This window comes from Centrocercus urophasianus, unplaced genomic scaffold (assembly GCF_019232065.1).
Source record: "Centrocercus urophasianus isolate 14NV4802_14NV808 unplaced genomic scaffold, USGS_Curo_1.0 seq_28, whole genome shotgun sequence".
NCBI classification, from domain to species: domain Eukaryota; kingdom Metazoa; phylum Chordata; class Aves; order Galliformes; family Phasianidae; genus Centrocercus; species Centrocercus urophasianus.
Window position 1 is genome coordinate 9,917,863 of NW_024884844.1, and position 13,641 is coordinate 9,931,503.

The 13,641-nt window shown below is 35.6% G+C and overlaps 1 protein-coding gene across 1 annotated transcript in view; it reads right to left on the reverse strand.

Moving 5' to 3' along the window:
• LRP1B (LDL receptor related protein 1B) overlaps positions 1-13,641 on the reverse strand; it is a 440,883-nt gene that overhangs the window by 186,818 nt on the left and 240,424 nt on the right. Inside the window, exons 12-17 of the mRNA XM_042827024.1 lie at positions 13,216-13,396; positions 10,550-10,769; positions 8,560-8,749; positions 6,803-6,925; positions 4,785-4,925; positions 154-279 (exon numbers count right to left, since the gene is read on the reverse strand). Of these exons, the coding sequence (XP_042682958.1) occupies positions 154-279; positions 4,785-4,925; positions 6,803-6,925; positions 8,560-8,749; positions 10,550-10,769; positions 13,216-13,396 (981 nt within the window). The remainder of the gene's footprint in view (positions 1-153; positions 280-4,784; positions 4,926-6,802; positions 6,926-8,559; positions 8,750-10,549; positions 10,770-13,215; positions 13,397-13,641) is intronic.

Here is a 13,641-nt window from a genome sequence, read left to right on the forward strand (position 1 = left end):
GCACAAAGATGAAGTAAAATACAATTTGTATTCCATCTTAGCAGCATCAACATCTGAATTAATTTAAAATGACAATAATAAGATTACTAATAGCTGACTGGTTCAGTACAGCACAAAATTGCTTATGGAGCTGGAATTAAGTAAAGTTTTTACCTGCACAGGTTTTATTTGATTCATCTTCATTATTACCACAGTCATTAGCTCCATCACAAAGCCATCTCTTGGGAATGCAGCGATTATTTTGGCACTTAAACTGATTCTCAGGACAACTATGATTGACTGGGGGGAAAAGACAGCAGAGTTTTTTCCTTAGAAAACAATCAGAGAAAATCAGCTGAAAATAATGTACTAAATAATATTCCCTGGTGGTGCAGTTAGCATGGTTATCCTTGATATATCATCATCATCACGACACGAAAAGTGTTCAGCAATAGAATCAATAAAAAAATACTGAAGTACTTAAACAGAACTCCAATAATTAGAGAGTACATAGTAATTAAAGAATACATAATAAATTCCTATGGAGACCCTCTTTTATTAACCACTAAATGATAAATGATAGCAAGAGTTTACAACTACAGACAAAATAATATCAAAAGGGAAGAGGTAAAATTCCGATTCCAAAATAGTTCAAACAGAAGGTTGAACCCGCATATCTGTAACATTATAAACACATGAGTTGAAGGTTTATCACAGAATGTCACAATCTCTGAGATTCAACAGGCTTAAAACACAAAGGATGCATTAAAACAAACAAATTTTATTGCCTGTACCATGTATGTGATAGAATGCATGCCTGGGAGCATGGCACTCAAATGACTGACAATCTGAATACACATATCCATCACACTAGTTAAAAGAGGTCATGTCACAATTTGCATTATGCAACACTGAACAATATTGGCTTATGTTTACCTTGAATAAAGCAGGAAAGAATGTTTTCTTCAGGGTTGTTTTTTTTTTTAATCTGGGGTGGATCAGGGCTGTGAATTTTGGAGGATTAGGGTTGTTTTTTTTTTTTAATTAATAGAATAAAAAAGTGACATAAGGATTCAAGCTGCAAAAATATAACAAAATGGTAGACAGATCCATCAAGTGCAATGGTTTTGCTATCAAGTTCATAGCTATGATCCGTGTAAATAATACTGGGAATAAAAAATCCTCAAATAAATATATACATTACACATGTAAGTTCTCAATTAGTTAGTTACAGATAGATAGTATTTTCACAATAGGTTTAAAATTACGAAATTAAAATATCTCCTGAACTGCAAAAAACTGCAGCTGACCTCTGCTCTCTCATGAGCCAAGTTATCATATAGATGCCAGCAAACATTTGTTATGTGACACTAGGTGAAAGAACAAATACAGCTCCAACTATCCCAAAAATTTAACTGCACATGCTATTTTAAATTTGAGTAAATCTGAATTAACCAAAAATTATTTAAACCGTATTGCACACATCTACTTAAACCTACTCATTTCTAGGTAGCCTAAGTATGATTGTAGAATGTTTTTTTTTTCTCACTAGCTACCTAATATCATAAGAGGCATGAAGACTTTGAAAGCATACAAGTTATGTACATACAACTGGCCTGCTTTCCTAGCTGTTACAAATATGTATGTTCAGTTTGTATACTAATATCAGGGTCTATTCTTAGAAGATCTCACTCACCTAGACAAGAGCAGTAAACTAAGTAGTTTCAAACACCCAGTTAAAAACAAAAATCCCAAGCTCTTATCCACCTACTCAGCTATCTGGTCTCTTTTTTAAAGTTTAACATATATCTGGAAACAAATGGTATTTAAAATGAAAGGACATCTTGCAGGCTTATCCCTGACATTTCAGTAGCTTTTATCTTTGACCTTTTACCTATTCTGCCTCCTGAAAACAACAGAGAGTTAGTGGGATACCAATCGCACATGAACCCTTCATGAGTGTTTTATGTGAAAGGTAAAATATCATTGGAAGTAAACATATTAATAATTTGAGCAGAACAGTATTCCAAGTCTCATAATACTTGTAAAGCAACCAAGCTTGCAATCTAAACAGAGCTAAAGTGTGTTATAAACAATCTGATAAAAATCAAACATGAAGACTTGCCTTAAATCTTACTTTGTTAATAGAGACATAGACATTATTTTAAATGGTTTGTAAGTTTCACTTATTTATGTTTAAAATTTGTGTACATTCTGGTCATAACTGCAAACCTTATGGACTACTTCCAGAAGAACTACTGAAGTTTCTATAGTAACTGATGAAAAGAGATCACTGTTAACATGCTGGACACAAACCACGCATCAAACATGGATTTGGGATTGTACGATTTCATTTGTATCTGTAAAAATCCTCTGGGTATCAAAAGCTTCCATCAGTAAGTTAGCCTAAAACACACTAACTGAAATAAGAATCAAGTTAACATTGTCAAAAGATTTTCCTTCTCGCTGTCTTTATTAGTTAACTCCTTGCTTAACAATCCCTTGCGCTGCTGACTATTGTTTCAATGCAACTCAGACCAACAGAAAAAAAACACCTTAAAAAGAATTCAGATTTAAATCAGTAAATGTCTATTTCATGGAGATATCAAAATTTATAAACACACAAAAAATTAAAACTGGCTACATGTAACAATTATCAAGAAGTTTTAACAGAGGTTCACCAGGTAAACTTGCATCAACAGCATCAAGCCAGAGCGAAATGCGCGAGATTTACCCAAGGATGTAAAAATATTTCTATCAGTGTTAATTTACTCTCATCCTTGTCAGGTTCCCGCAGGATTCAGCAAAAACACACGCATCCAATTTTGGACACCCAACCTCAACTTTCACTTGGCAACATTCACAAAACAAACACCACCACCACGTACTGGGGAAAAAAATAAAAGGAATTAAAAAAAAAAAAACAAAAAAAAAACCAGATTCAAGTTATTTTGTCTCAAAGAAACAAGAATGAGAGACCATGAGAAAAGTTTTCAGACACACAGAACAATGCATAGAGTAAGAGTGTATCAGATCTTTAAATCTACAAGTGATAGGAAAAGAAATAATGTATTTTCATTTTTGTAGAGGAAATTTGGTATAGAAAAATGAAGTAATCACTGCAACGATCTGAGAACAGAAAGAGACATTTTCACCACCTCAGCTCTCAATTTATTGTAGGTTAGGTAGCCTGCAGGAACGACTCAGATACATAATTGTTATGCTTTCTAGCATTTTTCATTTCAATAGTGGCACTCCTCTATGGTGAAACAAAGAAACAAACAATAATACGACTGTACTAAAACCACGTTTTTAAAGATAAGAGTACATCTTGCTGAAACTGAAAGTATTATGTTGGTTTTCTTAAAACAAAAGAAAACAAAAACTCCAGAGCCACAGAAATATTTCAAGTAGGAAGGGACCTCTTGAGATCACACTGTATAATTTCTTGCTCAAGCAGGGTCAGCACCCCAGGACTATGCAAATCTGAGTTTCAAATATATCCACAGATGACCAATCTGTTGCTGTGTCAAAATCAAAAGACCACTGACCATTACTCTTCCACTATGCTATGAAACGAGTACATGAGTGTTATTTATAAATACCAGTATCACTATACTCAGGAAAATAAGTTATATGAATGACTTAAAATGAAAGGCCGCAGACAGAGGGTGGTGGTCAATGGCTCTACGTCCAGGTGGAAGCCGGTAACAAGTGGTGTCCCCCAGGGGTCTGTCTTGGGACCGGTGCTCTTTAACATCTTTATTAATGACATTCATGAGGGAATTGAGTGCACCCTCAGCAAGTTTGCTGATGACACCAAGCTGAGTGGTGCGGTTGATACGGTGGAAGGAAGGGATGCCATTCAGAGGGACCTAGACTGAGGCTGGAGGGCTGGACTCGGGTGAACCTAATGAGGTTCAACATGGCAAAGTGCAAGGTTTTGCATTTGGGCTGGAAGAACCCCAGGCACCCATACAGGCTGGGAGGAGTGGTCCTTGAGAGCAGCTCGGCAGAGAAGGACGTGGGGGTCCTGATGGACAAGAGACTTAACATGAGCCAGCAGTGCGCTCTGGCAGCTCGAAAGGCAAATGGGATCCTGGGCTCCATCAGGAGAGGGTGGTCAGCAGGGACAGGGAGGTGATTGTCCCTCTCTACTCGGCTCTTGTGAGGCCCCATCTGGAGTACTGTGTCCAGGTGTGGAGCCCTCAGTACAAGAAAGACATTGAGATTTTGGAAAGGGTCCAGAGGAGGGCGACTAAGATGATCAGGGGGCTGGAGCACCTCCCCTATGAGGACAGGCTGAAGGAGTTGGGCTTGTTCAGCCTGGAGAAGAGAAGGCTACGGGGTGACCTCATTGCAGCCCATCAATACCTGAAGGGAATCTACACCCAGGAAGGGAGTAAACTCTTCAAAAGGGCTGACAATAGCAGGACTAGGGGAAATGGATCCAAGTTGAAGGAGGGAAGATTTAGGTTGGATGTTAGGGGGAAGTCCTTTACAAGGAGAGTGGTTAGGCCCTGGAACGGGCTGCCCAGGGAGGTTGTGGATGCCCCGTCCTTGGACGTGTTCAAGGCTAGGTTGGACGGGGTCCTGGGCAACCTGATCTGAATGTGTATGTTTGGTGGCCCTGCTAGGCAGGGGGGTTGGAACTACATGATCCTTGAGGTCCCTTCCAACCCAGGTGATTCTGTGACTTAAAGGTTATGGTTTGTGTTTGGCTCTCCTCAGACTTCTATTTAACATGCATGTATTACTTGGTTTCCATGAAACACGGATTAAAACATTTTTAAAAAAATACTTACAGCAAATGTCAGCATGCTCATCACTGCCATCCAAACAGTCATCATCTCCATCACAGCGCCACCGATCATGGATACAGCGCTTATTGTTACACTGGAACTGTTCGGCTTTGCACAACTGTGGTGGCATTTCTCCATGTTTAACTACAAAATATAACCAAGATTCACAAATAACTTGTCAGCTTGATACATACAGAATCCTACCTCTACACGTATAGATACACAAATTATTTTGTTACCACTCATAATGCGGTGGAAAGCACAGCACTGACAGCAGATTAGCAAGGTCCCAAGTTGCAGCAAGTAAGGACTTGCTCAAACACAATAGCCACAGGTACAGAAATAAAGGAAAGCAGCTGCTTACCTTTGGAAGACCTCAGAGGTAGGCAGGGATCTCCAGCAAGATACCCTTGCCCCCAGTGCGAACCTTTGCATGAGATCTGGGAAGGGGTGTATCCTGGCTCCACCCCTTCCAATCAGTAAGGCACACTGCTTGCACCTGAGCTCCCCAGGTTGGTGCTGCCTTCCTACCAGGTGCTCAATCACTGCTTCAAACTGTGACTTAGCATTTCCACTACACCACTTACCAAAACAGTATTTCATAAACTTCATATATTTGAAGTAATTCCACCTAAAGCCTGCAGCAGCATGCAGATTTGAGTTGAGATCACACATTTGTAATAAATGGGAGAACTCAGAATGCCATTCAGACTTTTTTTAAATTTTAAATTTGTGCTTAAGATGATAGTGTGAAAGTACCAGTTTAAAATACTATAATGCTTTGCTGATAGTGAAAAGAAAAAAAAAAAAATATATCTTACAGACGATTCAAAATTCTGGTGCACATTTAAGGTCTAGAGAATGATTACTGAAAAGCTGATTCTTGTATCCAGGCAACACCTGCATTACGCACTGTATAAATTCGCAAATATGAAAAGATAAAAATCTACTGCGGTAGAATTAAGTAGGAAGCCTCAAGCTTATTGATAAATCCAGATAGATACATTTCTCAACATGAGGTTCAAAATGTTTTATGTGTAAAATACACATTACTTTAAGACCCAATCAGAAACCCCAAGAACTTTGAAAAGAATTGGGTGCTGACATGTGCTGGGAAAAAAAAAAACAAAAACAAAAACAAACCACCACCAAAAAACAGGAAACCTGCTTGATTCAGATCTGAAGGTGTCTAACCTCTTTTCCTAAGGAGACATTTTTTTCAGCAATAGTGATGGCTCTAGTAGCCATGTGCTTGGGTGAAGTTCAAGGTAATTGCAAACTCAGTGCTCAACATGTCGTGAAATAGTCATTATGCTTTTCTCAGCTCTTATAGGCTTATCCCTGGAATCTACATAGAGTTCTACGTGTTGCACTTGAGGAAATGACAAATGAGACCCAGAAGAACAATAAGAATTTTTAATGTTAAAAATGCTAAGTGCAAATATTTTTAAAAAATACATATACATATGCTACCACATAATATTTCTATTCCCACATTTATTAGGAATGCTGAAAATGTTATTGGCATTTCAATGAAGATATCCAAGAGATAAAAGATAGCTAAATTTGCATAATTTATGAGTTGTGTATGATATACATATAAATATATACCTCACGTATTTCCTGAATATATTCAGCATGAAAATTTTCTGTGCCAGATTTCAATTTGAGATACTTAGTTCATAATAATCTGATATATAAACTAGTTTATTTATATTTGTCATGAAATTCTGATATTTCTAATATTCTGTGAAAGAGACAATTGAAACATCAAAGTCTCTTACTGCATCAGACATTTCATCCTCAAATACTGTATGCTTAATTGTCTGTCTTTTACATGAAAAGAATCCTTTACTGTGCTTATCAAACTTTCTGCAATTAGAATCTTTATTGAAGGAATATCTCTGCCCTATGAAAATCACAGAATCCTATAAAGGAGAAGAGCTTTTTTCAATTTATTTTGAGAATTGTTTTTATCCCTTAACAGTGCTATCAAACCATATATTCTTTAAGCAGCTTACTTGTGCAGGTTGTGCTGTTTTCCTCCAAAAACTGATTATCAGCACAGGCACAAACTCTGCCTCCAGGAATGGCTAAACAGAGAGTACTGCAACCTCCGTTGTTAACACGACATGCGTTATCACCTGTAAAAGCAACAAAAGTCACTTTAAAATCAACAGCCATGCTAGAATAAGGAGATGTAAGCACATGAATACCTTTTTACATTTATTTTCTTCTCTATTAGGGACTCATTATTCTCCTAGTTTCATTATTATTAGTTTTAATATTAAAACAGGTTGCAGCAAGCTGAAAGAATAAAAGCCAATGATAACATCCGTTCACCAGATTCTATGCCATTTCTTTCAGAAGATGAACAAGTATTAAAGACTATTAAATATGTCACAGGTACAAATGCTGACAGATTGCCATACATGTAGTAGTTTCAAGAAATTCAGCAGTATATATAGGAAACAGTCTGAAGTATACCAGCAGCTGCACATGCTAAAACAATGCAGCTGCAAATATAGACTTAAAAATGAGGAAGAAAACAGAAATTAGAAGTATAATAATATCTATGGAAGGCAGAGTTTTAGGCTCTTATCATGGTACTTCTTCTGGACATATTCTGCTATTTCTCCAACTTTTTTCCCCCCTGTTGCTTCTTCACAAACACCATGTGCTCTTCACGTGAAGATACCGACAGCTGCCAGGTGTTCTAATCACCTAACAAGAACTGCTGCACACTAGTGACCATACTATGAAAATATAACTGGGCTTTAAAGCCTTGGAACAAGGTGCTTGTGAGGCACCTAATGAAACAGTTTCAGTATATTGGCTATTACAGTTGAGCAAAGTACATTTTAAAGTTGTATATGTACTAAGCAGCAATGAGATCAATAAGAAAATTTTCATTTTGTTTCTATTTTGCTCACAGAACCAAATGTTTCAGGAATAAAAACGCTTGAGGGTCTATAGGATCTAGGCAAATGGAAACACTGTTCTACCAGTAGTTGTCAAAATGGTAGTCCAGTAAGCTATTTAAACTTTTAGAACAGTATTTTGTTTATACTAATTCCTGATGCTTATTTTCATGCTTTCCATCTGAGGTGGCAGACTATAACCACAACTATGTTTTCACTAAAGAAAGCAATTATTCAACACTCATGTATATAATAAATGGCTCCCAAAATTTCTTCCATAAAAACAAATCTGTAAATTAAACAGTGTGCATTTTGTAAACACCATCCATGCTAATCTATGGCCTTATATCTTATTTCTCTACTGAAACAAGCAATATAAAAAATCCACTTTTCCACTACTCTCAAAGGCCATTGATTTGTATTCTAGATAACATTATCATGTACTTTCAGCAAGCTAAGTCATACGGTGCTGATGGACACCAGGGAGAAAAAGTTATAGAAAGGAAAAAAGGCAAAAAGAAGTTATGAACTTTCCCTGAGAAAAGGTAAATGCAATCATGTATTTTATGTGTATGAGCCAATACATACGTATTATCTATTCTATTTTATATTTTCAGTTTCTTTCACGCACAAGGAAAATGCCAATAAGTACAAAGAAATACAGTTACAAATACTATTTTGTCTCACTGCTTTCAGTAACTACAAGATTGAAATATTAAGACGTATCTTTGCTATGCCACAATCAGCATATTCCTTTTCCTATCATTATTCAACCATTATTTCCGAAGTATTGCAAGCTTAGGAAGGAAAAATGTCCTTCTGTAATAGATCTTTGAGAAATCATATCTTATTAATACCTTGCTGTTTACGGGGGTCGTATATCTGAAGCCCAAACAAAGGTGGTCTCTCACTCCTTAACAGTGTCACATTCCTTGTGATCAGATCCAGCTGGAAAATAGATCCATTCATATAGTCTGTCCAGTAAATATTATTTCCATGATGCGATAATCCAAAAGGATGATTCAAATCTTTTCCGCTGTAGATTACCTGCAATTAATTGGTCAGGTTAAATTTGCTAATGCACTACAGAGAACATAAAGGAGGACAAAGGAAAACTGATACGAGCACTGTGCCAAACATATGAACTTAATGCACTAAAATTAAGTAGCATAGAGCTGATCTTTGCAACAGCATAAAAAACTAACTTCAAAACTTCATATATATTTGTTTGAACAGGGTTTTCTCAAATAAAGCATAGGAATGCAGGAAACCATTCAATTATTATGTTCAGTAAACATCTATCTTCTTCCCTAGAAAGGAAGCATGGCAGTTTATAACTTTCAGTATACGTTAAGTATATCAAATATTTGCTTCTTGTAAAATGTTGCTGAAGTCATCTTCTGCAGTAAACACACATCTCAATCCAATATTTTGGAGTGATTATTACTTCAACTAGGTTTTGATTCAATATTTCTGCTTCCACCAAGAGCAAAAAACAGTATGAGTACCTTATTTTTGTTAAAGTGCAGATTATTGATTTCTGAAAAAATTCTCATTTATTTTGGGTTGTGGTAACTAAAAAGAAAAAAAGAGCACAGAAAAAGAAAGAAGCTAAACACATGCCACAGTTTCTTCCCAAAATAGTAAAGCCATTTTTCCTCATGTGAAGCCTATGAAAACAGGGTCTTATTATTCAGCAGTTATGGTGGGAGGCAAAGCCATCAGCTCTCACTAGTAATCCATATGTAATCCACGGCAGCTTCATTTACTATTTTAGACCTGTTCTATCCAGGAACTTCACAACATGTCTAGCATTGCAAGTAGACAAGGATCTTTAATTAAAAGATGTCTTTCTCCCAGTGTATTCACTCTCCTCCTGCCTCCTTTACAGGACCATGATGTATTGGAGCAAAAGCATTAAATCTAAATCCCAACCAAGCTATTGTGACAAACTGCAACACTATTGCATTGGCATAGACTTAACAGCAGATCACCCAATGTAAATGATTTTTGAAGAAGTGTGTAATTATACAGAGACAAGTCCCAGGGAGAACCATACCTACAGTTAGTACTTTGAGATCTAAAGATCTGCATATCGGCCCTATGAAGGTCATCATAAAGAGGAAATAATGAGTAGAATGGAAATGAAGTCACAGATTCGTTAAAAAGTCTATATAGATGTAAATGGACTTAATGTCTATTCACAGTACAGCAAAAAATTCAGTTGTCAAGGCACTTAATTTAATGAAACAGATGCTATACCTCTCACAAATTATTCAATTCCAGACCATTTCAACTGTTTTCCATATGTTTCTTCTACTCTTGTTTCTAAAAATTAACACAGAACTTCCATAAAGATTGTATCCAGGTATTGCAGCCATTATCAAGCACTACAACAATTACTGACTGCATTTGTTGAGTGTTTCCTCTCTGCACAGGACCATAAATGTTCCAATGGGGTGCTGGGACTCCTTGAAAGCAGATTACCCAGTGAAGTTAAATGAAAGCCTCACTCTGGCAGAGCCAAAAGAAAGTGATGTTTTGTTTTATTTTACTGTAAAGCTCCTTGTAGCTCGGTGAATCAATCAAAATGCAATTCATTCTCCCATGAGAAAAATAAATTAATAAAAAAAGAACTTTTGTGTCACTTTCTAAAGCAAAGATGAAAATTTTGATCTATATTATATTCTCCTCTAGGAGACTGCCAACATTGCTTGTTTCAGCAGAGATGACACTGGACGCAGGATACGCAGACTTTAAAAAGCTTGAAAAGTATTTTTTAACATAACACAGTAAAATCCAAAGAAAAAGCATGCCTGTGGCAAAGCAGCAGTATTTTTCTTTTACCTTTCTTTCAGTTCCATTCAAAAATATTCTTTCAATGTGATCATAATAGGCATCACACCAGTATAACACATTGGCATGATAGTCCAGAGTTAAACCATTCGGCCAAAGCATCTTTGATGTTACAAAAATCTGCCGACTGTAGCCATCCATCCATGCCTTCTCAATTCTTCCCACACTGTCATCTATTTCATCTTCTTCCCAGTCTGTCCAATACATCCAGCTATTAAATTACAGAAATGAACATTCAGATGCCATTTTAATCACGTGAATAATTCTATAGACTTTTTACAGAACCTTGGAATAGCACACCCACAAATCAGAGCAATATTGTCTTTTCCACTTATTTGTCTTTTCATTGCTGTTTTTAAGTCAATAGCAATAGGAGCTTTCCATGTGTCCACTGAATGCTGACCCAATGTTTTTTTTTTTCTTGATAGCGTATGAACTATATGAATGCCAAATGGACTTACATGATAAGTGAAATAATTGTTTCAAACCCTATTTAATCACACCGAAATTTTAACATAACATGGAATTTTAACATGGAATTTTGAACCAGCATTTTATTAACTTTGCCATAAAGTTCAAACTTCAACTGCTATTTTTTTGGCTAAGACTAATTTGCCTTTTTTTAACTGTGCCTAATATTTTCAAAAAGGTAGAATACACAAATTAATCATAATCTATCTTAATAGCTACAGAATAACTCTGAAGTTCTGCGTATCTCCCATTTCACATTAAACAAGTCAAATCACCGAAGAACTATTACAGTCTGTCTCTTCTAAAAACATTGAGAAATATAGATGACTAGAAAAAACATCAGAAAATTATATGCTAAGTAATTTTATTATAGCTTTATGGCTTAAGTAACAGTAGTGTGAATAACTGATCCCTCACCAAAAAATAAATGCACATATGTTACTCTAGAAAAAAGCAAGCATCACTGTAAGTCAAAAGTATATAGCTCAGATTATTTCTTTCAAATTTTTTTTTTTTGAAAAAAAAATTTTAACTTTTTTATTTTTTTTTTTTTTTTTTTTTTTTTTACTTTTCTAATTGAACTATTTTTTCAAGTCCTGTAATTAAAATTCTCAAAATCACCACATTTCCAAAGGAAGGAAATGTGAGTAAAAAAAAACAAACAGTCTTTCTGTCAAATCCATTTCAAATAAAAGACAATCACGTAAACAATGTCAAACCCACTCATCAGAGATTGAAACCACTTCTAAGTCTAATGTGATCAGCATGCTTTTTATATAAGAACTTGGAAAAACAAATAGTTGTATCATCATATCCACACTCAACATATACCACAGGTTTATGTAAATACACAGTTCTTACTCGTTTACTCTGCTCCAAGCCACCATACAGAAGATTTGTTGTGTTTTTTTTTTCCCCAATTCTTTCAATGTCTTTGCAAATACATACTAAGAACATCGACCAATTTTTGCTCTATGAGAATTAAAAACATTGTTGCGTGTTTAACTCAAACAATGTTCATTTTCATCACAGAATAATAAAACCTGTGTACACCCTAAAGCTCAATTGAAGACACAGGTCACTACGTGATTTATTTTATTAGAACACAGAAATATGTTTTGCGGCTATTTACATGAGTGTTGAAGAGCAATTAATGAGCTTTTCTCCATTACCTTTTCACCTGTACTTATTGTTGTTATCATGTCATAAGCTAAAACATGCTTATAGTAACAGACGCTTACATTAATGTGCTTTAATTGTATCTCAAAATGCTTCCGCATTGGTTAACTCAAGACTAATATTTTCTAAACATAATTAAAATGCCATAATAAAAGCTATCCCTCAGGAAAGGCTTCCATAATAAGTGTAATCATGAAGGGCGAGTTATTTTATTAGAGAAGTGTTTTATATAATAGTCCTTTTCAGACAATACATCTTCATAAACTGTTTCCCATGCCATGCATTTACTCAGCTGGAAAATTTAACTAAGTGATTGCAGGTATGGTTATGTTTTACGGTCTGATTTTACATTCATATAATCTGACTTTAATTACTGTAGCCTGTCCACAGTTGCTTCCATTCTTCAAAGGACAAGTGCAAAAGTGAAAACTCGATAGCATAAATGCATTCTAGTACTAGAAAAACAGAAATCTATCCATTGACACTACAGTTTCCTGCTTAAATAGTCTGCCACTGAGAATTTAACGAGGAAACTGATCAATTAATTTTTAGGTATACCACAACCATACCACTGTAATATCATGTTCTTTTTATTATCTGTTCTACCACAACTCATGATATTAGTAATGAAAAAATCAGTCTATTTATTTTAGTAAACTAATGTGTACAAGGATATGGTTTTAATTAACTTGAGAAATTGAGACTTACAAAGAGAGAAACAAAACAGAGCATTATAAAGTTCACCTAATATTAAAAATACATACAGATCCTATACACTCAATTTGTTCAAGCAAAAGGTGAATCGCATTCAAATTAACTTGACATCAGTTCAACTGTATCTGAATATGAACATTCTTTTGAAAGCTGCAGGCAAGAATTCTTGACAGGAATTAAGAGATATAGACTACTGCAGAATTTTACATTGCCGTATGGTTTTAAAGTCCCATCCCAAGCAAAATTCCATATACTTTGAACACATGAATTAAATAAAAAAGTCTACTTCATACCCATTGACTGGATCAACAACAATTCCTCTGGGGTGAGACATGTCTCCTTCTAGCAACGTTTTCCGACTCTGAGCAGCTTTTTCCAGTCTGGCTACAGCGATTGTTTTCCTGTGGCCATCGTTTGTCCAATAAAGATTATTTCCAATCCAGTCCACTGCTATGCCTTCTACATTATCAAGATCTGAAAGAGAAGGGAGATGCAGTAATAATGTTCAATGTTACACACTCATGTTTTAACGCTATCCATTGGTGTCAGCAATGAGAAATTTATTCTAAATACAGTTGGATTAATTTCTTGACTTCTAAAAATATTTACTGAATTTCAACATTAAAGTTTACTGCCTCCTACCTGGGAGTTTTTTATTTTGCAGATGTTTTCTCTGGGACAAACTCATCAGTGATATTGCTTTCAGAACCCAAACACCT